Source organism: Eleginops maclovinus, chromosome 18, assembly GCF_036324505.1.
Source record: "Eleginops maclovinus isolate JMC-PN-2008 ecotype Puerto Natales chromosome 18, JC_Emac_rtc_rv5, whole genome shotgun sequence".
Classification (NCBI taxonomy): domain Eukaryota; kingdom Metazoa; phylum Chordata; class Actinopteri; order Perciformes; family Eleginopidae; genus Eleginops; species Eleginops maclovinus.
The window spans coordinates 14,895,195-14,922,700 of NC_086366.1; the positions used below are offsets into that span (position 1 = coordinate 14,895,195).

Sequence of the window (27,506 nt, forward strand, 5' to 3'; positions counted from 1 at the left end):
CCTCAGAGGCCAATTTGGTTGCGGAAATGCCGGCATCTGTAATCGCATCAGCATGATATTTAATATGAGGCAAATAATGTGATCCCTGCAGAGAATGACCGATAGGAAGGTGGCGTCAACAGGCAGATTAAAGCTAAAGAGGAAACAAGACTGCAGCAATGAAAGGGAACTATAGATGGGTGCAAAGACATCAAATGATGTAACATGGACAGTGATGGACAGATGGAGAGGAAGTAATAACAGAGGAGAACAATGTTGAGATGAATGGCTGTGGTTTGTTGCGTGCTAGATTGAAGAATGTCTGTAATATCCCTTTATTGTTATTGTGCATGTCGCAGGGATGGCTGTTGGACATTGTGATTCCTCAAAAGGCTTTAACTGGATTACAGCGGTATCAGGCTCAGCCATCAGACAGCGATAGAGCTGCTGACTTCTGTTCAGTCTGTAACCGCGCTTTCTCACTGCAGCTTTCCTGCTCATGTTTAATATGTAGAGTGGACTATATATATTATCACACAACAGGTTGTATAATATAAATAACAGAGATTACCACCACAGTGTTCATGCAAAGAATATTTTAGATTCAGTGTAACCTCACTTAAATTTTAAACCACATTTGTTATCTGACCTTTATCTCGTCTAAGTTATAATCTGACTCCAAATGCAGTACATGGCAATGGTCTCACTGACACCGGATGAATCCATTATGAGGAAGGTTTAGGGAAGGTGATCACCCTGCTCTATGCTGAAGTGGTACAAGCCAACTTTGATCAATGTAGATTGATGTGGATGAGTGTGCAGCCGGAAGGCGCTACGTGATGATGGCCCTCTGCTCTGTCGCACAGTGTGTACGTGTGTGAGGTAGGGAATTAAGACACACTGTCATGCTTTTCTACATGATGTATCACACTAACAAAGTATACATCCTTAACCTATAAAATACTCTATCTCAGTCTATTCATTCTTTCTGCCTCTTTGTCTCTTACTTCTTGCTCTCTTGTGCTTCTTTATGGGAACATGGCATCGTGCCTGCCGAATGGTACTCTGCAGTAGTGAAGCCGAGGTCCTGAGGCAAGAACCTGTTATTTTAACTGTGCTCAGTTATGTGTGATGAGTCTTAAATGAAAACAATGTTATAAAAAATATCAATGAATTAAACAATGTACATCAATTGTTTTCTTCAATTGTTTGGGTCAAGCACAGTTTTTTCCAGCTCTGAAGTTGCTGTTGGTACAAAGGATACATGCTCTAGCTCTATATTAGTGTCACTTCCCTTTGGTTTTAGCTTTGACACTTTGTCTTTTAGAGAAACAGAGAAACTGTGCTTTGGCTATGGAGAAAAAATGGCCTGTGTTTGTGTGTATGGGTGTGCCTAGAGCATGTCTGAGCTTTGCTCTGTGCTTGCACAGGGTATCATCACTTTATGGAGTAATGAATGCTAATCCTCTCTTATCTGCTTTAACCTCGCAGCAATGACACTAGCTGCTGATGCCAGTGCAGTGACACCCTTCGTTGAAGTAGAATAAGAGAGTGTGTGACACTATGTGCAAGTGCAGGAATGTAGCATACTGTATCCAAGAAGAGATGTCTCTTCTTCCGTCAGTCAACCATTCTCCCACTTTGTGAGTTGAGAGCTTCACAGTATGGTCTTCTGATTATCTGCCACGTCTTCCGTGAGTCATCAGATGTGGAATAAAACAACACATTCCAGCCCAACAACTCTACTGCATTTCATACTGACTTGCTTAATCAGGAGAAAAGGAAAAAGTCATTTGAAACTAAATCCCTCCAAAGATCAACAAACAAAACAGTCATATTACACAGTTCTGTGCACTCATGCGGCTGTGTCTTGTTTGTGTCCACTCATGCGGTTTTTACACACTGAAATCAGCCGAGTGCTTGATGCCAGCAGCGTCTTTTGTTTTCACATTTGAGGCATTTAGAGTAGCTGCTAAAGATCACAGCACAAACCAAAGGCAGCTGCCAGTCTTTGTCAGTGAGCATCTTTTGTTCATCTTCACTTTTCCCCTCTCTGTGTTCGAATTAAGATTTTCATTTAAATGTTCCCCATCTCTTGATTGAACACAATGACAATGGCTAAAAACGCAATCTAAGGAATGACTGACATTAGGGAAAGAGTAAGATGTGAAAAAAGGAAGAGGTCTATTTCCAGCAGCCATTGAGACTCCTATATCTGCAGAATGAGTTTTACAAAGATGGGCAGAAAAATAATTAGGCCTAAAAGCTGTTGAATCCTGTCTGCCTGTTCACCAGTCTTCCGTTAAGACAGTTTTAATGGGTCTGGTCTCTGCCGGACTCCTTGGCACATTGTATTGGAGAATAAAGCAAAATTAGACTAAACTTCAGATATTGTGAATAGAGAATGCTTAAGTTCAGAAAGATGAAGGCAGAATAAAAAAGATAACAAATAAGAGGATAGAGAAAGAGGGTTAATTGAAAGAGACATGGAGAAGGGCCAGGTCTCAGGGGCAGTGGCTCTCTCTAGTGTGTGTGTGTGTGTGTGTGTGTGTGTGTGAGAGAGAGAGAGAGACAGGGGGGAGATCGTGTTGTAGATCTAATAAGAACAAAGCTAATTAGAGGCTTTGCCATGCACATTTTGCACATTTTATAATGACATTCCCACAGGAGCCAGGACAACACTTGCCACCTACGTTGCACCCAAAGAGAAAGATAAGCAGTAGAGACTCTCATTTCAAATATCATAACTTACATTTCAAGCAGACGAGCAACCAATAAATGAACAAGTCTAGGCTATATGACTGCCGCGGGGTCATTGTAGGAGCTTGGTCTCCACAATGGTAAGCAAAGATGAAAAGGACGATCGGCTGCTGACTCAGTGACCTTGGCATTACATTTAATCCCTTTGCCAACGACTTAGATGCTAATTATTATGTCCTTGGACAGCATCCTACCCACTTGATAAACCCTTACAGTGTTTTGCATTTATGTAGAGTAGTATGTGTGGTCCCTTTTTGAGATTGATTCAGATCCTGAGACCATCTCTCTATGTGGCAGATTCAAGATGGTTATGTTTCTTTCCTTTGTTATTTATAAATGTAAATTACCTAAGACCAGTCCAATAAATGACTTTAATGAAATAAATGACTTCTACCGAATCCATCTGGTTTTACATTGCTTATCTTTTCGCCTAGGGAGTGTGATTATAACATCTGACTAATAACTGACATTTGTGACAATGGAGGATGTTCACATCCAAAGAATTCAGCAACAGTACATAGGGGTTCATGGCGGATGGAGTTTATTTAGTCTTTTATGCACACGTTTGCTGAAGAGAATGACTCATAATTGATATTGTGACATTAAAACAGCTGGCACTTAAATGAGTAATCATTATATTGAAAACTAATGGGATCATATGAAGCTATGCGAACCAACGATCAACAATGTCAGACAAGCTTTATGTTGCTATCATACAAGGAAGGTCATATTAGGAAAATAAAAGAACTGTAGCAATATAGACCTGTAATTGATGTGAATTAATGTTGATTGTGAATACCTGTTAAAGTTTTATTTTCACCTTAGTTCACTGATCATTTAAGTAATCATGGAAGCCAGTAAAATATAAGTTAAACATGGGTAACCTTAACCAAACATTTCTGCCACACATAGCCTTAAAGTGAATCACAAAGAAGAAACCGCCCAGCTGACGGTGGCAGAGTGCTGTTATTAGCCATGAAAGCTAATGATTTTGCTCCATCATTAGCTTCCTGTGCTAACGATTTTGTATTCGCATCCACCCAAAGCATGCTAACACATTGCCAGGCTAAGTAGTGCTTTTGGGAGCTGTAATTGGTGTTATGGCTAATTGAGCACTATGGCTAAAAGCTTTCTGCAGACTTAGCGTCATTTGTGACGAAAAGGAGCTTCACTTGTTTCTAAGAAGTGTTTTCCTGTGGATTCATCAGCAGATTTATTTCAGTTACAGTCTCTACTAGCTGTGTTGTGTCACTTCCGTCTATCATTCACTGTGATTCTGGAGTCCAATATCTATCTATGTCACTGTCTCTAAGGCTTCTCCTTCTGCCCAGTTAAATGAGGTTTTAAAGTCATTAACTGATCCAGGCTATTATACTAATGCACCAGGGGTGTTCCAGATTTGATAAATGATTGGAAAGAGATAATGAGACTTAAAGACATCTAGTATTAGCAGTGGCACACCATGAGATGGAGAAAGAAGAGACAAAGATTACAGGATGTTTTTCTGTAAAGACTTCAGGTTTTCTTTTAAAATGTGGCATAATAGTCCAGTGATGTCTATTGCCTAATAAATGTGCTGTATTCATGTGTATGTGGGTGAGTGAGTGTGTTTGTTATTGGCCAGTCTGGCAGCATGCACAGTCCTCAGACAGCCTGTTCTTTGTACTGTGTCTGATGTCATAATTTGTCGGACATGTGCTTGCCAACAAGAACCTTTGGTCAAGAGAGCATGTGTGTGTGTGTGTGTGTGTGTGTGTGTGTGTGTGTGTGTGTGTGTGTGTGTGTGTGTGTGTGTGTGTGTGTGTGTGTGTGTGTGTGTGTGTGTGTGTGTGTGTGTGTGTGTGTGTGTGTTTATGTAGCTTTGCCATTCCCATCATCCAGAAGGCGTTTTTACTGACTGATGGTTGTCTTTGGTAGCAGGAGGGTGAGGCAGAATAAATAACACAGAGCACGAGGGTTTGGGACAGTGGCTGTCCAGACTTGAGCTCTACAGTTGTCACACTGGTCACGGTATTTGGTAGTCTGAGGGAAGCTCAGACACAGCCTGTGCAGAAAGAGAATGGGTAAAACATCACAGGCTTCTGAATTATGTGTGGTCAAATGGGAATGAGTCATTATTGACAGGTAGATTTAATGATAATTAACACTTCAATGACTGATTACAGGAGAGAACATGGAACACAGTCTAGTGGAAAGATATGCACTATTCAACCCTTTGAGGATGTAGGTTTCTGCCAGTTAAGTCACTGCTGAAATCAGCCAGACAGACTGCTTTGATTCATATTAATCTCCCTCAGTCTGTTTTTATAACTCTCTCTCACTGTCTACCTTTCCTTTCTTCTGGTCTTGTTTTCGTCTCTGTTGCTAGATCGTGAGTGGAATTCTGCCACAGCTTTTATGATGGGACTCCATAGACACATTCTTCAGAGAGCTGCCAAAGTATCACATGCTACAAATAGGACAGATATTTGTATCATATAATTCCAAAAGTCCATGACTTCATAATCATGTGATCCCAAGTATCTTGACCCTTAATCTGGCAAATATTGTCACGAATTGAGTTGTGTTCACTCCAGACAACCGTGTGGTGCGGAGTAGCAAAGGCAAACAAATAAACACTTTGAGACCCTTAATAACAGGATTTCGATCAAATAGGTAATAATCCTCGTCAAAAGAAAGTAACAGGATAAACAGATAGAACATTTTAAATGTATTAATTAATGAATAGACGGACAAAGGGAAGACAAAATGATATTGACCAGCAATTAAGACACATGTAAAAATGTGTCTTTAGGGTAAGACCTCTTGGCTGAAAATGTGATTTATCTCTTGTAATTATTCTGCATTATCTAGTTCACATAGCAAATTTCCCAAATCCCATATCAGCCTTTTTACCACTAACAGTTTGCTGACTATAAAAAAAAGTGACACGTAATAAGCAGTTTTTGTACGGCCTTGTTGATGTAACCTTTTCATAGAAGATTATGTGATACTGAATAAAACTACGTTGTTGCTAAAATCAGAACCAGCCACATGTGAAACTTGTAACAAACTTGCAGTGAAAATGCTGCAATGTTATTCAAGTTAAAGTTAACTCAAGGTGAGGACGTGTATAAGCACGTTTGTGTGTACTTTTGTGTGTTTTTGTTTGATTCAATTATAACAGAAATGCCATTATGTCCCCCCAAAGTAAGAAATTGTAAATATTTGTCTGTGTTTATGTGCATAGTGTGCCAGCCTTCAAGTGTGTGTGTGTGCGTGTGCGTGTGCGTGTGCATGTGTGTGTGTGTGTGTGTGTGTGTGTGTGTGTGTGTGTGTGTGTGTGTGTGTGTGTGTGTGTGTGTGTGTGCGTGTGTGTGTGTGTGTGTGTGCGCGTGTGTGTGTGCATGCATGTCTGGGAGTTGAAATATGTCTGAAAGGTATCTGGTGTAATGAGGCCAAGTTGATTTATAAGTGCAGAATGCTCCATTCTCCTGTGTGCACATGCAAACACATACTCTTAAGAGTGGGACTGAGACAGCTGGTTCAGTTCACTTTCTTTAAATGGTTTGCCAAATAAAAGCAAGTGAAACTATGCTTTGTCAGAGCCAAAGCCTGGCAAAAGAATTAGGTTCAAGTTTCTGAATCTATATTTGGTGATGAGACCACCGTATGTGAAGGCTGTTTACAAAAACCTTGCCCTGACATGTTAAAAGGATGTTTATCTTGTTTGGTGAAACGGGTTTCTGGGAAAACAGACCAGTTCAGACAATGACCTGAAAAGTAGGATGGGAGGGAGACAGACAGAGAAGGGACAGGAGGAAAATAGAACATAGATGCATGATAGACAGACGTAGTATACTAGCCTATTAGAATCTCGGCGGAGGACTGTCAGACAGGTGAAGGCAAAACAGAGTCAACATGAGTGGAGTCTGGTAGTCAACACTTTTAGCCAGAGGGAGCACTGCTTTGGATCAGACAGGCTCACAATTAACCTATTCTGACACTGTTTAGGCAGCCTTGAACAGCAGAGAAAAGGGGAAGGGAAAACAAGGACATAAGCATCGCGTGAACTGATCAATGGGGACTAATCTGCAGGATAGAATTGTTCAGACAACACTGCAAAAGATACTGGGGCGAATGGTAAAAACAGAGGGGTAGGATGACTATAGTATGTGAAGGCACTGACCTTTCTGAAGGCTGCTGATAAAATGCATAGAGACAAATCCTCATTACTCCCAGCATAATGATTATAATTGCACCTTCATCCTGATGACAGTATACACATGTTCACAGTGGTGTCTGTCCCCAAGGAACAAAATAATCCATTTTAGATTGCAATGTATTATGAGCAAATCCATCCCCCTGTGGTATTCTACGTGATATATCAGGACCAGAAAATTAATTATTCTGATTAAACATATAAACATTCATTCAGTCGAAGGGTTTTCAAATGATGGAAATGAAACTCCCTTTGATTTTACAATTTCTCTACAAAGGGCTGGTTTTTCAAACTACATTTTACGAAAAGAAGAATTTGAGCTGTTCACTATAACCAACGTAAATTCACATATTTTAAAATATCAGATATGTATTATGAATATATGTAATAATATACCACACACTCAGCAGACGCTTAGTTAAATTTGCACTCATTGGAGTTCTGGCCACCTGAGGAATGTACAATCAGTATTCACTTATTTTGCTTTCTTTTTGCTCTCCACCCACTCCTTTAACACAACAAAGTCTCTTTAGTTGATGATTGTCATTTATGTCTTTTTTGTAAATTGGCATTTGAGTTATGAGCTCAAAGATTCCCTTAATGCTTCTGCTTAGACAGGCAGAGTTTGGTGATGGATTTTGTGGGTTTGCCAAAGCCCCTTTTAAATTAAATATACTGTAATCATTTGATCTGAAATGATATAAATAACACAAATATTGAGTACAGCTGCCTTTAAGTTGACCATTGCAAATCAATAAAGAGATTGCTTTCAAAGTATGCTTTAGGAGTTTTAAAAAAACCGCTGCATTGGCAAATACACTCCATACAGTTGACATGCTGGAGTCTAGTCACCCAGGCGGAAAGTGACATTGAAAATCAAAAGACATTAACCAATTAGCGCTGATCAATAGTCACACACTGGGAAGTATCCAGACTAAGCAATGTTAATGTGTCCTCATTGGCCAATCAGCCTTCTGGGAGTGCTATTATTTTCAGCTCTCAGCCAATGAAGATGGAAGAACTCTTGACATTGTGCTGCTCTCCAATAGAGAGTATCTTTCCTGTTGTAGCTAGGCAGAGCAGGCAGCATGAGGAAATAAAGATAAGATTAGTGATAGAGAGAGACACGAGACAGAGAAAGAGAAAGATATAGGGGAGGTGGGAAGAATAGAGGAGGAGTGGGAGAGTGTATGTGTTAGCTTATGAAAGCAGGTGTCATAGTGGCCAGAAATGGGTAGCAGGTAATCTCACTGAGATAAGCTGTAGCATGACAGCCAACCTTTAATTCCCCATGGGAGGTGGGACTGTGTAGTTGTCACTGGGTTGTTTTCCCCATCCCTTGAAAATATATTAATATAAAGAAGTAATAGGAAAAGACGCATGGAGGATTCATTTTGACGAGGGAAGATTGAGTCGAGAGAAGAAGAAAGAGTGGAAGCGACAAAAGCAGAGTGAGGGTGTACTTCAGCTTTGCACACATGCGTGAACCTGTTCACATGCACAGATCACAGCAGCACGTCTGCACCTCAGCTGTTCTGTATTCATGATGAGGAGAATAAAAATCAGTACAGGGATGGGAATATATAGGGGATTGAGGCAAGAGGGCATGAAGGAGAGAAGGCGAGTAAAAAAAAAAGAGGAGGAGATATATAAAATATTACACATATCTGGGGGAGTGTTCAGTGGCGCAGGCATTATGAGAGTGTAAATTACCTTCCCTCCTACTCCCCTTGGGCTGCTGGCTGCTGGATGAATATAATCGCCCACAGCTCAGAGGACCCAGAAACACATTGCACTGCCTATACTATAGACACTAGCAAAATATCAGATGAAGTGCTATGATGTGTTTGTTTATTGTAAGTCTTCAATCTTTATTGATCCGCCATCGCTTCTCCAGCCTGTTCTGTTCTGAAATAATGTTAAGTATTGACACTTGAGTCATTTGTCTCAATTGGTCAGAAATTGGGCTTTACTTTTAGTTGCTTGTCTTTATGGGTATACAAAGAGATATATTGTTAATGTTTTGAACTTGAGCCTCCCTTCATTGTACCATCATTTGTCTCAAATAAAAAAGAAATACCTTTTGAATATAAAAAGACAGAAACAATCATTGGTGGACAGATCGATTACTCGATTACAGGACAAATGTTTGGTTGAATTTCTTTAGCAATGTCAATCAAGGCGTTAGGAGTTATGTTTTTACGCAATGTGCGCCCAAGATGTACAAATGTAGTAGGTTGTCTACATACATTTAGGTTGCCAGCTGTGAAAGGTTGAGTACCCGAAAGTTTAATGTTAGAAATGTATACCCCAAAAACCATTCTCCTATTGTCTAATAGGCTATAATGCCATCCATTTTAATTAACATAACTTGTGCTAATTGTGCTATTTGCCCAACATATGCAAGTTAGCATCCGGCAGTTTCTATGTGCTGAGGACCTGTATTACAACACTTTGGTGCGGTCACAATGCTACAAAACTAGACTAAAAGGCTATCTGAACAACACATAATCGAGGGAGACATTTTCAAAAGGAGAGACATTCACAAAAAGTTTAGAAAGAGGGTTTGACATATTATTATTAAAACAATAATGAATAGCTTGGAAGTAGCTTGGTAAATAGAAGTATTGGATCGGGGCCTGCTATCAGTAGATACTCCGTACTAAATGGCTCCCGATTCATTTGGTTCATCAAGTGGATTTATAAGAAAAAAATTGTATTGGAAATGCTGTGTCAATTCAAAGAACATTTGTTAAATGTTTTATCATCTGGATTGGGATGAAATTATCTTTTTCTCCAAGGCTATGTTTATTAAGGGACAGAACCCAAATATACAACATACCCAATTAATCATTTTCAGTTATAATGGTAGGCATCCCTGTGGCCTCAAGGACAATACTAGGAAATAATTAAACCTCCAGAATTAAAAGAGAAGAGAAGGAACCCTTAATCGACTCCACAGAAGGGAAATTTACATTTTGCATTTGACCCATCCTAGTGTTAGAGCAGTGGGCTGCCATTATGTATGGAGCCCGGGGAGCAGTGTAGGGAACGGTGACTTGCTCGGTTCCCAAGCCAAATTGTAAGAAACAACACATTTCTCACAATATGTAACAATTTAATGTTCAAAAATAAAGTAAATACAAATTGGAATTAAATGAATATATTATTATCATTATTAATATATTTAATTTGTCTCAAAATGGAAAGTTAGCGAGCGCACAGCTAGGCTCAAAAGGGGGAAAAAGAAAGCAGAGCTGATCATTCTTCTTTACGACAAAGCCAGTGGCAGGCCCAAATGTTAGGGATGTCTGGTCAGACCCTGCTAAATCAGAGGCCCCCACTTCGGTCAAGGCTCATTACTTCTTTACATTAGGCAACAGTTAAAGGAAACACTATTCTAATCATGCTCTTTCCATGTCTCTATCTTCCTTATCCCTCCCTCCTTTATCTTCCCTATCCCTCCCTCCTTTATTTTCCTCGTCTGTGTTCTACTTCCTCCTCCTACCACCACAATCCATCAGGGCCGTTGTTCTAGGGAGAACTGTAAGTACCTGCATCCTCCTCCCCACCTTAAGACCCAACTGGAGATCAATGGAAGAAACAACCTTATCCAGCAGAAAAACATGGCAATGCTGGCCCAGCAGATGCAGCTTGCCAACGCCATGATGCCCGGCACACAGCTACAGCCAGTGGTGAGAGGACACATAGGCATGCACAGCTCACATGATCATGAACAAATATAGATTTGACTTTTGTCCTAGACACATGGTGCATAAAAAACACTTCAGATTTCAACTGTTGAATTACATTTTCCGTGCAGTAGGATCACAACTCTGAAAGATTACGTCATGAAACGTTATTGTTTTTATACTTATATATATATATATATATATTACGATATATTTGTCATGCAATACATGCACAAGTCAATGCATGCACACCTACATGCACTTGCAGTAAATCATAACTGGCTTAGTGACTGTGCTGCATGATCCAACAATCTTAAGGTAAGGGCAGCAGCTCCAGTCAGCCAGTTCAAATGAATCTTTCCCCGATCCATGAAACCTCACAGAGCCAGTGAGACCTGTCAGTCAGGTTTGAAGAAATTCCTCTGTCTTCGCTTCTGTCCCTTTATGCTAAAGTCAGAGTGGTGGAGGGAATTTGTCTCAGACTTTTCAAAAGAGCTTCAGATGCTGCATGCTTGGACACAAGCACGCACATGCACACTTAGCTGATGGCTTATCACCCTTATCTAGGGAAGAGGGGCTGAGTTGAGAGGCCCATTGAGAGAAACCGAAGGAAACCATGAAAGGGTTTAAAGAAGCAATAGATCTCCCTGGGACTGCAAAGCCTTCCTTTTCTGTTTACGTCATGGGGAGAGAGAAAGTAAGGATAAGAGACGAGGAGGAAGACAGTCTGACAGAGAAGGACACAGCAGAAGAAGAAAGGGAGGAGTGAGGCAGGAAGAGATAAATGAACAGAGTAAAGACAGGTAGGTAAAGTGAAAGAGATATGACTCCAGCAGGGAGTAGAAAGTGCTTTAGACCTGCGCCACTAAGAAAAGTCAAAGAACCTTGCTACTTTGCATGCAAAGGTAACCAACGCTAAGACTCAGGTACTAGCCTTTCCAACAATCAGACTTTCTTCCTCCATCACTCCCCTGTGTCCATAGCTTAGTTTTCCTGTCCCTGGACAGTATCTCTAGTCAATTATATCTACTGCTTTCCCATTGTTTTGTCTAAAGCTGTCCACCCTCTCTCCACGGGTGTAGGAGAGTGTTTTTATTTCATGCATGGAACTGTGCAGAGGGTGAAGTAATTAGAGTCCATTACAGCTATATGTGAGTGATGGTATTGGTGATTCTTTTTATTACAGTCATTGTCAGTGGACAGCCCACTTAACAATTACATCTATCTACAGTACTGTTTTACTCACTCCTTGGTTGGTTTACTTGTTTGATGCAAAAAGTGTAGAAAATATGTTTAAAGAAGGGTGTTACAAAGCCCAGAGTGTCCATAATGTAGATTGTGAGGCAATTCAATACAACATGGTTATGTTTGATAGATGTAAAGTGAAGATCTGGTGCACTTGTTAGTACTGACATTCATTCTGAGAACTTTAAAACCCAACTTAGCATCAGTCACTGGTCCGAAGAACCCTCAGCTGCCATCACAATCAAAGTGCATTGCTGCCAGTAGAAGTAGTGACAATAAATATAATATTATTCATCCAAATGTGGCATTAATGATTGAAAGGATACAATAATAAAATACAATACTAATTTCTCAGTTTAGGTAAACCAATTTAAATCTTAGCAGTCTGATACACAACGGCCCTGCAATAAATGGTATCTTCCTGAACATTAGACCTGTTTAAACAGTTACAAAGGTGATGATTCAACTTTATGGTTATTTTGACCTATGCATTAGAATTGTATAATAGTGAGAGACTTTTCTTAAGTTTCTTGTGTCATCATCATTCCTTCACCATAACATAATATGTACCTGCTTAACATCCAAAGGAAGCGACCCAGGGTGCTTTGGTGCAAAGTGAAGGATGAGGGGACTTTAACCGCTACAGTTGATCCTGCAAGAACACATATTCTGTTATGATCCTACTTGAAAACTGTCTACATAGACTATGCATGTATTGAGGAAATGAATTGGGCATAGATGTTTTACTAAAATCAGGTGTGGTTTGTTAAAGCATTTACTTTTTATATTGAAAAAGGAGCCGGGCTAAAACAGCAGAGAGCTGCAGAGTTCAACATATAACAAAAGTTCCCATCACAAAAGTATTGAAAAAATGAAACGCAGACAAAATCAAGCTAACCACTAAAGTTTAATCAAAAAAATAGGCTGGCATTAAGTGGCTGTGGCCGGTGTTTTGACGAAACAAATTAACTGAGCTGGTAGAAATCATCATTAGTACTTATAATAATAATAATAATAATAATAATAATAATAATAATAATAATAATAATAATAATAATAATAATAATAATAATAACAATAATAATTATAATAATAAATGCATATTGAACTAAATGCTATTAAAAATAATTTAAAGTGTCCATATAATGCGTGGTAGCTTATAACTTTAACTCATTTATCTTACCTTGGCCGTGGCATCATAAACACCATTACTCTCTTCTGTTGCATTGAAACTTCCAGCACTGAAGGCAAGACACAGCGCCTACATGTTCGCTGTATTCTATGTATAGGCAGGGTGCGATTTGTAGGGGGGGATGGTGAGGATTTCCCCCCCTCTGGTTTTCCTATCCCTACCTCTGCTAAATTATTTTTATCTCCGGTGGGGACAAGGATTTCCCCCCCTTGATAGCGATGAATGCAACTTAACTGCTAGCCTACTTAAACTCTTGAAATCTAACGATCTTCAGTGTCTTTACATCAGAGTAGGCTATTCAGCAGCCTTCTGGCAGACGGTGCATATTTCTGAACGTCATCGAACACAAAAACATTGTAACATTTTTGTGCGGGAACTTCGCAGGAAAAACAGCGCTGAACCAAACATGAAACGCGTTCAGAGCAGCATATCATCTTACTTTACAGGACCCATTTGCAGAATTGTGGATAGAAGAGGGCCGAAATGCTGCAGACAATGCCCCGATAGGAAAAACGAAAAAGCCACCACAAATTTGTCACCAGAGCCGACTGTTTACTTTGCCTAGTTTTCCAGACCTGTCCCTGAGTGTTGACAGCACGTTGTGCTATTTAGTGAATTATTTTGAGTGTTTGATTTAAGTTAATTGGAGGGTCTTTTCATGGAGAGCATTGATGCTGTTCTATGGTGCTTTCTGCCTGTTAGTGCGTACGCATGTTTTTGTGACGTTGAATAGAAATCCATGTATGGGTTATTAAAAGTTTTGCCATGTTGTGATGGGGACTAATCCACGGACCCGAAAAAAGGGCCTGTCTACTTTTTGCGTTTTTTTCTCCCTAGTTATGCAAGTTAAAAGTCCAATGTTCTTGTCTATGAATAAATAAAAAAAAACATCCCCCCCTCTGTTTTTTTGTCAAATCGCACCCTGTGTATAGGTTTTTAAATTATCAGATGACGTTTTCGAATAATCCGGCAGGGTGGGCTGAAAAGGGCCTCTTTCTCTAACTCCGAAGTCAGTAGCAGTATATCTAATATAGGGCAGATTCCCGGCACTATCAGCAAGCTGACCGATTTTGGTACCGCCTGGCTCAGCTCCCCTCTCGGCTACAGTCTCTGCTAACGGCTCGGCTCCGGGCTTGGCTCCCGGCAGAACCACATGGGAACCCTCGTGTACATGTATCAGGTGACTCGATACTAGCAAAGACACCAGCTGTTGCTCCATCGTTGCAGGTACTTCTGTTGGCATTTGGATTCAAGCGGTTTTTAGGTTTCCTTGAGAAATGTTCCTATATCCACGTTTTAAGAAGAAATTAACACTAGCTAGCTACCTAGCTAGCTAGACTTTTGAAAATTGTTTGCTTGATAGCAACTGTGGGTTTGTTTACGGGGATAGTGCTTTGCGGCCGGATCGGGATGTGATTGGCTACGACAGAGGCTTGACCGCGCTTCAAACAATAGTGCCTTGATGGCGCCTCAACCCCATCAGGTGGCTGCATCGCAGCTAATGTCAAAGAAAAAAACAAAACTGCAGACTACAGTAGAGACTACCTCTGCAGTGTAAAGAAGGAAAATAAGATGACACTTGAAATGTTAACTTTTTGTATTCAGGATATTTAAAATACGAAATCTTTATATTACCTGACAAACTCCATATCACTAATGTGTACACACAGACGGTGGTTAGGAGGCATGCAGTGAGAGTTTTTTTGTATCATTCTGTGTAAATATGCACAATGTAACATAACTGTTTTCAATCTTTTGCAATTGTGATTTATAGCAACAATCTGCAATGGCATGTCATTGTAGGAAACCTATCAAGGCAAAAGAAAGAAAAGTAGATTCCAGAAAAGGCCATTCAAGATCACAAACGTTTTTGCAGGATGACATCACTGTATTGTTACAACCTCTTGACTTTGAGTCTTTTCACTGACTGATCAGACTAATATTCAGCTGCAAAAATTCCACACTAATATCATTAAAAAAATCATCTTACATATATGGGAGTCCAGAAAGAATTACAAAAATCTACACGCCATTATCCCTGACTTTCTGAGTCATCCCAGAGCAGCAATGAGGTATTTTGGGGGGAATGTTACTCACTGTGTCGTGTTGGCAGGGGCTCAAGAGACAATCCTCAGACTGGCTCTGAGGTCAGGAACGTGGTCAGCTAGCATACTACTTAGCCTTCCACTCACATAATGTGTCTTTCAAACTCAAGAAGCCCATACAGGCGGTACATGTTTTTACAGTATAACCCATCTCCCCCCTCCTACACACACACAGCTTGACATCCCACCGCCTTATTACTCCTACTGTATATGTGTGTGATCTCTGGTGTGTGAAGCGTATGATTCAATCTGATACATGTAGAGAGTAAAGGTGACACCACATACAGAGTCTATGCCTCATTTATGTGTTATCTCAATTTTTTTAATAAGATGTTTTTTCTACCAGACTAATAGCCTTTTTTTGTCACCTTCTATGCATTCACAACCCAAACGACAGTTGTTATCCTCTTCTTGGCTGTTGATGATGCATCCATCTCTTATATTGGGCTATTTCTTTGTAATAGATCATTTTTTTAGGAGCCAGAAGGATCGCATTGTAATTATTCAAATGTTTTTACAGACCTTGAAAAATGTGAATATGTTGGTTTAGATCTATTTTGATTTTCTATTCTAACCCAGACTTTTTGATTGTCCCCACAGCCCATGTTTTCAGTCACACCCAGCCTTGCAACCAATGTCAATGCTGCTGCAGCAGCAGCCGCTGCGTTTAACCCTTACCTTGGCCCTGTTTCGCCTGGCCTGATGCCTACTGACATTTTGCCCAGTGGCCCAGTACTGGTCACCAGCAACCCCAATGTACCCGTACCAGCTGCTGCTGCTGCCGCTGCCGCACAGAAACTCATGAGGACAGACAGACTGGAGGTGAGCAACACCCACACACATTCACAGAAACACACACAGACGTATAAAGATATTAAACGTGAACAAGCACACATATTTCATAGACCAAACAGATGGTTGGATTTTTATTATCTTTTTTTCTCTTTAATATTAGTAGCAGCTTAAAATATAGACCAACGTGACTCTACTAAACAGCACGCCCACTTCTATTCCTCAGCTATGCAAACATATTGTGCTTTGAAAAGTGGGCAGTGCCTATTTGAATATTAAAGAAATGTTTTGGAAAGTCTTGGTTTAACTGTTTCTGTTTGTAGACATTAATTATGTATCCAGCCCACAATTATGGTACAGTAACTACATCCAATTACCATAATAAAGTCATTACCCAGACTTAAGCAAAGATAGACGTTAATGAGAGTATCTCTATAAACACAGCCATTTTCAATGCTGCGTCCCATCAACCAGCAGGATACAGCTTTGTTTGTCACAAGCTAAAGATAAACTGTATCATGTCATTTTTAGAAACATCTTTAATTCTTACATGAAGGCAATCAGTTATTTAAAACCTGAGTGCCGCTCCTCTAGCTGTGTTCAGACGATCATTAATTGGAGAGTAAGTCAATCTACTCCATTATGCAGCCCTACCCGGGAAACACAAAGTGGAATAATGGGCAAATCGTTAGAGGCAGCCAGGAGGCGTGCAAGAACATTGGGAAGGTTACATTTAAAATGTAATGTTTGGTAGCTTGGTAATTAACAGAGGTGAGGCTGAGGAAGTCTCTGGGCCCAATGAACCAGTGGATGACATGCAGAGCAAGAGAGTGGTTCAATCACAGAAAAAGAGATGGAGGGCGAGAAAGAAAATCAATTTGTAGGCCTGTTTTTGTGTCAGAAAAGCTGCTTGTGCAAGTTAACACAAATATAACAGAAACAAAATGTAGAAGTTATGATGACATGACTGCAGAGATGTTATGAGCCAGAATTTGTTGTTGATAGAGTAAGAACATACAGGTCTTAATTCAAACTGGGATTGAAAGGATTGTCTAGCAAAGGATTGAGAGAAACCTACCCAAATTCTAGTAAACAGACTAATAAATATGTAATATTGATCAATCAAATACAATTATTGGAAATGGAGGAAAAATCAGCCCATTTTGACAGTTTTTCCTCAAAAAGATTTAGAGCCAGTGGTTAGGTTTACTAAAAATATGTAAAAGAAAAGGGACGAACATATTTTAGTTTCTAGTGTGTGTCATTCAAAATAAACATAGCTGGAATTTGTTGGACCAACACACATGAGCAGATATGGCACAGGTTATTTCCTTGAGGCTGACAGAAATTCCTTTTGCAGAAAACAATCCTCCAGACTGTTATCCTGAGTAATACCTTCCGGACAGTCTCTCTGTCTCTATCTTTTATGGGGCTATACTGCAGCCTTTCATTGGGCATTAAATCATAATGTTTCTTACATGAAACCATGGTGATGTAAATGGCCCAGAGGGACAGTTACCATGGGGACAGAAATATGATTAATGGGCCCTTTATTTGTTTGTCTAACTAAGCACTTCCACTGGGTTTGTTCTCTCTAATGCATTCTTAACCACTGTTTAAAAATCCTGGTCCACACCTGGTGCAGAGAACATTACGTTTCTACCAATCAGTCTCTTTTTTTCATCTCATTGTTTTCAATGTCCGCCAAATTCACCTAATTCCATGATTCTCACTCTGTCTTTCTCCATCTGTCTGTCCTTTACTCTTTATTTATCAACCACTCTCACATTTCCTGTCTCTCCCTTGTTTCCTCCCTCCCTCACTTGCCTCTCAAACATCTGCCTGACAACAAGGCATTCTCTCCTGCATTTTTTCAATTGTTAAAATAAGACGAGTGTCAGCGGTGGTAATGGTGCCAGGGGTAAGGAATTATTGTGTGTGAGTGTGCTTGGCTACGTGTACATCCATATGTGAAAGCAGAGACAGACAGAGAGAGTGAATCCTGCTTCATCGCTCACACAGATTGGTGATTGGGGATGATGAGCTGTCATGACAGGACACTGAGCAGGGGTAGTTTGTAGATTACACTGTTGGTGGCCTTTTGTCTGGCAGCCGTTCCACCACAAATCAAATCCTTTACTCATGCAGACAGTGAGACTGGTAAACAGACATTTGGTAAATGGCTTGTATCTACTACAACAACTGATAGATCGATACAACACACCATGAAATTACAATTCAGTAGGATCCTGAATGCAATTCAGACACAATGGAGGCTGACTGTGCCCTGAGATTTTAAGTTATTGCACAGCTTTGTCAAAATTTAATTAGGGGAAAAAATGCTGCCTCATAATTTGTGTGTGTGTGTGTGTGTGTGTGTGTGTGTGTGTGTGTGTGTGTGTGTGTGTGTGTGTGTGTGTGTGTGTGTGTGTGTGTGTGTGTGTGTGTGTGTGTGTGTGTGTGTGTGTGTGTGTGTGTGTGTGTGTGTGTGTGTGTGTGTGTGTGTGTGTGTCATTTTGCGTGGGCTGGAGATTACGTCGGCTGCAGCCACCCTTGAGGGTAACCAGCCTCATATTTCCCTTGAGCCTCATTGAATCTCTACACTCAAGCTGAGGCAACCAGTTTCTGAGCTGCTCAAGCAGATGTTGCCCCCTTCTGTCTATTTCAGAAAAAACAACAACACATCTCATTTGAATAATGGATAAATGTTGTGTGATTGATGAGTCTGTAAACACTGGTTACGGTCTATGCTGCTTATCAATCAACAGTAATGGTCGAACATGTCACTAAGATTGGTAAGCTCTGTCTGGTAAAGTGATTGTCAGGTCTGAAATGAGTGAACAGATTGATTACTTCATCAAATGGGAAGTAAAGTGAACAGTAACTTCATGATGTGTGTGTTCATTAAGGTGTGTTCTTATGTTGTGTTCTTGACATTTAACAAAAAGAAGTTGGAAAACGTGTGTTTATTTGTGTAATTTTGTGCACCAGGTGTGTCGGGAATACCAGCGGGGTAACTGCACACGTGGGGAGAACGACTGTCGCTTTGCCCACCCTTCAGATAGCACGATGATCGACACCAACGACAACACAGTCACCGTGTGTATGGACTACATAAAAGGTCGCTGCTCAAGGGAGAAGTGCAAGTACTTTCACCCCCCGGCTCACCTGCAGGCCAAGATCAAAGCCGCCCAACACCAAGTTAACCAGGCAGCGGCTGCTGCAGCCATGGTAGGTATCTGTCCACAGATCACAAAATCACTAAAGACTCAAGCTAAATAAAATGTACTGTATAATGGCATCCTCAGCTTGCGCAACAGGATAAAGTTCAAACCCCTTAAATGTGGTTTGAACTTAAAGTAATTCATATATAGTTATGTCATAGGACTTGATTTATCATGCGCTGTCCTAAAACAAATTATTTTAGCTATTCTAATGTTGGGTTTATTCAACATGACCTGCACATAAGCATTTGTGCTCATTTGAGCCGAGATTTTACAGATCTTATGAAACTACTTGTTAAAGTGAACACCTTCTACCCTGTGCTTTTACTCAACCTTCCATCACATATCCCAGTCTCCTCTGTTCCTACTACCTTTAGCTATGACCCAATATGCACTGAGAAGATTCAGAGTCTATGTGTGCTTTATTAGCAGTTGGCTGTGATCATGCTAGTTTGTGACTGAGCCTACTGCTCCCCTTCTCCTGCTCTTCCTTGTTTTGCGGCTTCGATAGTTGTACATTTTGTTGTTGTTTGCAGTCAATGGTTGTTCAATTGTTGCTAAATAGAGAACTGTAAAGCTTTCTAGTTTGTTGCCTTTTCAAATCTAGACTTTGGATAAGCAGATACAATTATTGGTTTTAATTTATAGATTAAAAAAATATATTCTTGAAGCAAATAATAAGGAAAAAATAATATTATGTTTGATTTATTTCAAGTGATTCTCGACTTCTGAGCACGCAGGTAATGTTTAACGGATTAATGGAAGATTACCTCTGCTCCAATTGTTAGGATTAAATAGTTAAAAGTGTAATGAATTAAAGTTTTCACAACTTTTGTATTATGGCCATTGTATTGAAGAGATTAAGGTGAGTGGGCAGAACTTGGTTCACAACAGTGTGTCATTAGGTTCACATGATGGAAATGGAAATTGCAGCCAATCTTTAGGAGCTGTATATATACTATATATATTATTACAGATTGTAGGTATCTGGAGCATTGGTCATTCTAATTGACTTAATAATACTAATGTATTTTCTACAATTATCAAGGATTGCCTTAACTCTGAACTCAGCAATTCTGGTTAATTGGCTCTGGATCTTGAACTGGATCTTGTTTTCTGGCCCAGCACACCACACACTTAACATTATCGTTCATGTAACAGAATTTGATTCTAACCATAATCTAAAGACCATACTACTTCTGCACGCCCTAGTCTTGTTATTGGTATATATTGCATTCCAATGATTTGTTTTTATTTGTTTGTTTGTTGTTTTTTTTGTTTTGTTTTTTTGTTTTTTCTCACCAACCCACACTGTACTGCTGCCCCCATGATGCACCTTCGCTTGCTGGTTTATGTTAATGCGCTTGAACCCCATTGGCCCATTGCCATCATGTGCTCGCTGCCTGCTAATTAAGACTCAGTCGGCTGTCAAATCACTGAAGCGACCCCTCGACGCAACTTTTGACCTGGTACTATGACCTTTCACCTTTTAGCTTGGCATGTAGCTGTGGTGTAGTAGATATACCCTTTAAGTTGTAAAAATCAAAGTAGATGTAATGAGTAAACACTCAGGGGTGATGAACTGATGAAGCCATTCGTTTCGTATATACATTTGTTTTCCTTTTTATAAAATGCCCTTTTGAATATTGAACCTAGACATAAGGACTAAAAAAAGAACGTAGTAGACCACCCCTACTTATTTTACTCGCAGTGATCAGTTCATCACCTTAGGTGCATTTCAAAAGCAAGTTATTGATGGCATGCAAATATAACATTTTAGTTGCAAATGAAACAGTCTTTGCATGATTCTGTCACTTCCCATAATGCATGTATAAGTGTTAAAAAGGTGTCTCAACATGGCTTACAATGTACTATTCTCATGGAGCTGGCAGTGCAGCTTTCTCTTACTACATCATTTCTGTTGTCGGCCCAACAATCAATACAAAAACCAGTATCAAAGCTAATGGTTATGGTAAAAGAAAGATCTAGTTAGGCCTTAGCCTGCAAAATAAATATTGGTAAACACTGCTTAATTCAAAATCATATAATAAATCTGTGACATTTTGCTTAAACACTTTTCTGTTATGATGAGCAAGATAAATGTCACAGTTTGTCAGCTATAGCGCCACTGTTCACTGCTTGCTTGCAAGTGTCTGTAATATCTTGATGAAAGGGCAACTTTATCTTCTAATGAAATTCTTTTTTCTCTCTGTCCTGAATGTCACTGCTACCATCCTTTGGTTTCCCTCACTCCCATCCCTTTATTTTGGTGTTGTCCCCTCTTCAGGGGCTCCCTCCCATGTTGCCTCCTTTACCAAAGAGACCTGCACTTGAAAAATCCAATGGTGCCACCACAATGTTCAATGCTGGCATGTTCCAGTACCAACAGGCCCTGGCCAACATGCAGTTTCAGCAGCAGGCTGCCTTCATACCGTCAGGTAAGGCCCAAGCCTTCTTTGATCCATGTGTGTTGTGTGATCCCATTGCTATTGGCTGTCAAATCACATGTCTCACAACTTATTATGTTTTGACATGAGCAGTGAATCTCTGAATGTGTGATTTCATTATTAATAATGAGGCGGAAGATACATGCATGGACTTAACTGCACATAAATGTATGTGTTTCTATAGCATGGAGTGAAGAGTCAGGTTCATTATTAGTATTTTTAAAGGCATTAGGCCTACTATTTTATGCATGTATATCTGTGTAGTATTTGCCAATTCACATTGTGTTATAGTTGGTCTTTTTATCGACCACAGTTATCTATTATTCTGGTTATATAAGTTTCATTGAGGGCTTCTGAAAGATTCATGGACTTTGATCTCAAAAGAATACACTGCCTTTTTGACTCAGAATTTCTTATATTGATAGATATATCATTGTTGGCCAAGTATATGATTGATGATAAAGCCTATATGTCTGTTTTTATAACACTTGTAATTTGTTTTTTCAATTTTCTCCTCCCTTTTCACTCAACTTCCTGTTGCAATGCATGATGGGCAGGCTCGATTTTTTGCATGACACCTGCAACAAGTGTTGGTAGGTGCCAGCTTTCCTTAATGATTTTCTCTGAGCCCATTGCACTCATTCATGAGTCATTTAACTCACCACATACTGTGAGCACAATTGCCATTTCTTGAATTGAGATTTTAACATCAGCCTAGAAGCATACTGTATGTAATCACTTTTCAATGCAGCCGACAGTGTGGCTGATAACACTTTAATTGTGAATGCAAATATGTCATTTTAATTAGAAGTTATGTGTTTTATTATGCCCTGCAATAGCTCTTTGTGGTATTGAATAAACCTCGTTTTGCTCTGCCACAGATCTGTCACCTAATGCTTGTTGCAGTTCAAACCCCCCCTGACCCTTGCTTTATTATACTTCCGTCCCGGAGTGTCTTAACCGCTACAGCGCCACATTATAAGAAATAACTCTAAAGTTCACTTAAAATAGATTTGATTTATAGCTATCTAAACTATACACCTATTTTTTTTGTTATTATCATCATCTATAGATAGACATGAGTACAGTAAATAAATACATGAAAAGCATTAAATCTGCTCTGGCTCAACTACCTGTGTGATCTTTCCCTCCAAGTACCCATGATGCACGGTGCTACACCAGTCACTGTGTCTGCAGCCACCACATCTCACACAAGTGTTCCCTTTGCAACTGCAACAGCCAATCAGGTTTGTCTTCTTCTGATCTCACTCTCACTCTCACTCTCACTCTTCACTCTTCACTCTTCACTTTTGGTATCAGCTCTGACTTCTCAGTATATATATGTGTTTAATGTGCTAGCTTTCCAGAGAATCTTATACAATGATTTTGATGGATAAATCCTTATCTAATTGTCAACTTGAAGTGCTGTTTGTCCTCATTATAGAAGTCTGACCCCTTCTTTGTTATTTTTTTTTCTGTCTGCCTTTCTCCCTCTCCCTCCATCTCTCTCTCTCCCCCTCAATCAGATTCCAATAATATCTGCAGACCATATGACTAGTCACAAGTATGTGACCCAGATGTAGGAGTCCCAATCAGAACAGTACGTACTGAACATCCTTCTAACGTCTTGTGTTAACAATATTGTCAGATATTTTTATCAATTTAGGATTTGCTGCAACTTCATATTAAGCAGCTGACCAAGGTGTTTGGTCAAGTAGTTACTTGGAGCTTGGTTCTGTTAGTTATTTTGTCGGCAAGATTCCGTAAAAATGTATTACCCAGTTTTTACGAATATATTTGGAAGAGTGTAAAATGGTCCAAGAAAGAACTCCATCCAATTTTCAAGTTACAGTGCGGATGCTAAACTTTATTTTTCGCTTTTGTTATCTTTTTAAGTGCCTTTTTTACTTTTTTTATCCACTGAAAAACTAATTTGTAAAAACTAAATGTTGTGGTTTTACAAATTTATGCATTTGAGCCAAATATTTTGAAAGCAATAATGTTCAAACAAATTTCTTGCCATTGAAGTACAACAAACAAAGAGTTTTGTAGAATCTTCAAAAATTGACATTAGTCCTTGCCATGTGAAATCACGGTCCAATTTCATGACTTCAAGAACTGTCTAAACTATGCACTATTCACATTTGTTTTTCAGTGTTTTCGCAGATGGAGTGGATTGCGCTGGTTTCAAGTCCAACATAATGCCTGTAACATCAAGAGTAAAAAGGAAAACCAAATCGCAATTGGTTTGAGATAAATCTATATGTTAACATAGGAGGCACAGTTGGTTAGGATTGTTTTCACGTGTACTTCATGCACACTATTACACAACAACAGGAAAGACCATCATTTGCATTAGAGACTGCCTTTCGATCTGTGAAGGCAACTTACCTTTATTCACCGGAAACACTTTGAATGTTAACATGAGGTAAACGAGTGGAGCAGTCGCCAGAAATATCGACTGGATTGGTACGTCCATTGACCAAGAACCATGATGTTTGTTTGTTCATTGGTTGGTGGTCTTTGACCTAAATGTGTTTACACAAAGGTGCACCTTGTATTTAATTTGAAGTAAAAAAAAGAACCTGACTGAATCACATATGCATGCACAGCCATTTTGTTTATGATTTCTTTTTTGGTCAAAGGGGAATTACATGAGCGCCATCAGAGGCAAAATAGCAACTGAATGTCTGTAAGCTGTCTTTCAAACCTTTGTAGCCTACCTTTCTATTTCTTAAACACATGTATTTAACCTTGCAGGCATCCCTGTAAAGTGCCATACATCTCAAACGCAAATGAATGGTATTAAAGCAGTTCTACAAAGTGTTAAACTCATCAATTCCCTTTAAGACGTCTATTTTCTTTGTTGGACAGCATGTGGTGTCCAATGTTGTGACCTGTCATCACCTGTGATTCCTGATAGCATCACTGCTGATTAGATTACTTTACCCAGATGTCTGCTTTAATCAAATCTTCTACTGAATGAATAGCTTTTTTTATTTTCTGCTTAGACTCTGTTGTTGATGTCAGATGTTTAGACAGGAAATTACCGGTTCAATGCTGAGACATAATTTAAAAATGACGGTGCAACTGGTGATGTATTAATATGACCCGATTTGTTTTTCATTTCTATGGTTATGCAGATTTTAAGAAAGATAGTCAAAGAAGATTCAGTGTAGTGTATTTGTAGTTTGACATATTTAAGAATAGTTGTTGAATATGTCTACATGAGAGCTGCTTTCAGATAGTCAGACAAAGTATTTTGTGTCACTGTTACTAGAGTGTGGGTAGGACTATTTTAACATGTGTGGGTAGCACAAGTGAGCCCAAAGTAGGATTGGGAGTATAGAGTAGATCTCTAGAGCTCTGTGTTTTGGTTGTGTTCTGGGTGTTCTTCAGGCATATTTAATTGGTGGACAGAACAGGGAAAGTGGCAGGAAAATAAACGATTGTATAACTCATCCAAAGCCTTAGAATGTACCATCTGGTCAGCACAATGCAACATGCCATTTTGAACCATCCAGTTGCCTAATCCACGCCATTTTAACACACACAAAGCACTATGTAATTGTCACTTTTTTGTCAGTGTTTTCTGAACTTTCTGTTGTTTTCTTTTAGATGAGGAGTGTTTTACTTTATTTTGTTTGGATAGTATGTTGATGTTTAGTTTGAATTTAAGTTTTGCTCATATTTATCTTATTCTGAATATAAGGTTAAAAAATATGTCTGTGTGTTCCTCATGCACATTTTCCTGAAATTCCATGTAATGTTAACTTTAGTATCATTATGATTGTAAACTGAATATTTTCTACGTTATGCATATTGTTGAACTGTATGCATATTGTCCATTTCTCTAGTCTGTTTGTGTTCTTTGAACAAAGATGTTTTATATGAGTATCTAACAGTGATGAAATAATAGAAGAGAGGCTAAGTTGTCACTGTGGCAACCATCGCCGATAACTGAGTAATATTTTAACGATTGTAAGGTTTGTAACTAGTCATATGAGAAAAAAAATACTATTATAATGATCTAGTTCTTAGATGTTTAGAGTAAAAATGTTATTTTCTACTGTATCCATTTCAAATAGTAACTATTGTTTTAATATTGTTACTCTCCCTGGAAATTGGGCCATGTTGGAAAACAAGCTGCATATTTGATCACTTTTGGGACGTCACTGGTGGGGTCAGGTTAACATGGTGAGTAGGACACTGAGTCTGCACACTCGTCTCTTACTTAACCATCTGCAAACAAAAAGGGTGGGGTGGGGAATCTTGAAGCGATAAAGGTGATAAAGGTTGACTTTTTTGCACTCTGTACATAGTCAAAAAAGAGAGAATCATGTATATTGAGATCTTATTTTGAATAAAAAAAAGAATGTCTATAATGACAAGGAATTTTGCTAGGATAACAAAAAAAATCTAATGAAAGGCTGAATAAATTTGCTTGCATCAATAGGGCACTGAGTTCTTACTCTCCGACCCGTTTCAGAAAAGGCCAAGTGTTGCTCTTCTTTTTTGTCAGCAGCTTGTAGTTTGCCAGGTAACCGTCCGGAGGAGGTGTCCACTACCCTCCAGTGTAAGGGCCTGACTGGGTTGGTCTGGTCCCCAAACCTGCCTGTACTGACAGGTCTGTGTTTCATGGCCACGCCCACAGGCCCAACCAATCACAACATCTCCTGTCTCCTTACTTTACACCAAGAGGAATGCATGTTAAAGGAAATACATATTCCGTAAAAAAAAAAAAAAAATGACAACAGTAATATTGAATAAGAAAAAATGTTACACAGAAAGATGTATTCACAATATACAATATTCTATCAATGTAATGGAATAAAATATATATAAAAATACAAAAATAGAATAGTGATTTATTCAAGAACAAAAAAAAAAGATTCCTAAAAATATACTCTCAAGTTTTACCACTTGGAGAGTACATGCAACACAAACACCATAGCTATAAATGTGTTCTTTATGTTTATGTAAGCTGTGCTTCTAGTAGATGAAACTGACCAAACAGGGAATGTAGTTCAGGCAGAATTTATGAATCATTTCAGATTGAAATACTGTTTTGTGGTTTGGTCATTAAGTTGTTAGTTTGAAATTGTGTCCTGATCATCTTTGTCATCTCTCATCTCCTACAAGCACGCATGCTTACCTTTATGATATAATGTACACTTTTTTTCCTTTCTTGTTTGTTTTTCTGCTTGTAGTGCATATATGATGTATTCTGTCTTCTGCTGCAGTTTGTTTCTGCTTGTTTTTTTTGCTCCAGGCCCCCTGAAAGGATATTTCATGTTTGCACACAAATACAGAGAAAAAACGCTGATTGTCTAAAGCCATAAATATAATCTCATCACAACGGAATGTGTTTGAAGAATCCAGAAGTTAAATTGAGGTGAGAAACTGTATTTCTGAAGCTGGTAGCTGTTTGTTGGGATTTTATTACCTATAACATCATGTCAATAAAAACTGAAGTCATGAATGTAGCTAATATAACCTGCGGTGGGCCTGCTTTGATGGAAATGTGTACTTAAGAGAAAAAAGATCTTGTCATTTCACGGGGCCTGCATTGCTATTTTTGATTCTTGCTGTTATGAATAAAAATGTAATAAAAATGTACAAATTAACTTAAGGAGAATTTTCTTTGGACATCTTATTGTATGTATACGGGGAGTATACTTTAGTTGTGTTCCTTCAAGCTAAATAAATATCTCCACAAAACAAAACCAAAAAAACAATAGCAAAAACTAAAGACAGGGAGAAACATCTGGCCTGGCTCTGCCTTAACCAATGATGTGACTTTTCCACTAGGTGGGGGTAAAGCCCAGCTGGTAGCTCTATGTTCTTTTAGATATAGTGTAACACATTT

The 27,506-nt window shown here is 39.1% G+C and overlaps 1 protein-coding gene across 7 annotated transcripts in view; it reads left to right on the forward strand.

Moving 5' to 3' along the window:
* Nucleotides 1-27,264, forward strand: part of LOC134880111 (muscleblind-like protein 1) — a 64,206-nt gene extending 36,942 nt beyond the window's left edge. For 2 of the 7 annotated variants that reach the window (XM_063906827.1, XM_063906825.1), the window contains exons 3-11: nucleotides 10,465-10,635; nucleotides 15,775-15,996; nucleotides 18,958-19,197; nucleotides 20,606-20,659; nucleotides 21,478-21,628; nucleotides 22,195-22,230; nucleotides 22,793-22,884; nucleotides 23,164-23,237; nucleotides 23,793-27,264. In XM_063906827.1, the coding sequence (XP_063762897.1) occupies nucleotides 10,465-10,635; nucleotides 15,775-15,996; nucleotides 18,958-19,197; nucleotides 20,606-20,659; nucleotides 21,478-21,628; nucleotides 22,195-22,230; nucleotides 22,793-22,884; nucleotides 23,164-23,220 (1,023 nt within the window). In that variant the 3' untranslated portion in view covers nucleotides 23,221-23,237; nucleotides 23,793-27,264. The remainder of the gene's footprint in view (nucleotides 1-10,464; nucleotides 10,636-15,774; nucleotides 15,997-18,957; nucleotides 19,198-20,605; nucleotides 20,660-21,477; nucleotides 21,629-22,194; nucleotides 22,231-22,792; nucleotides 22,885-23,163; nucleotides 23,238-23,792) is intronic. The other 5 variants (XM_063906828.1, XM_063906829.1, XM_063906830.1 and 2 more) reach the window with 5 other exon arrangements.
* The last annotated feature ends 242 nt before the right edge of the window (nucleotides 27,265-27,506 follow it).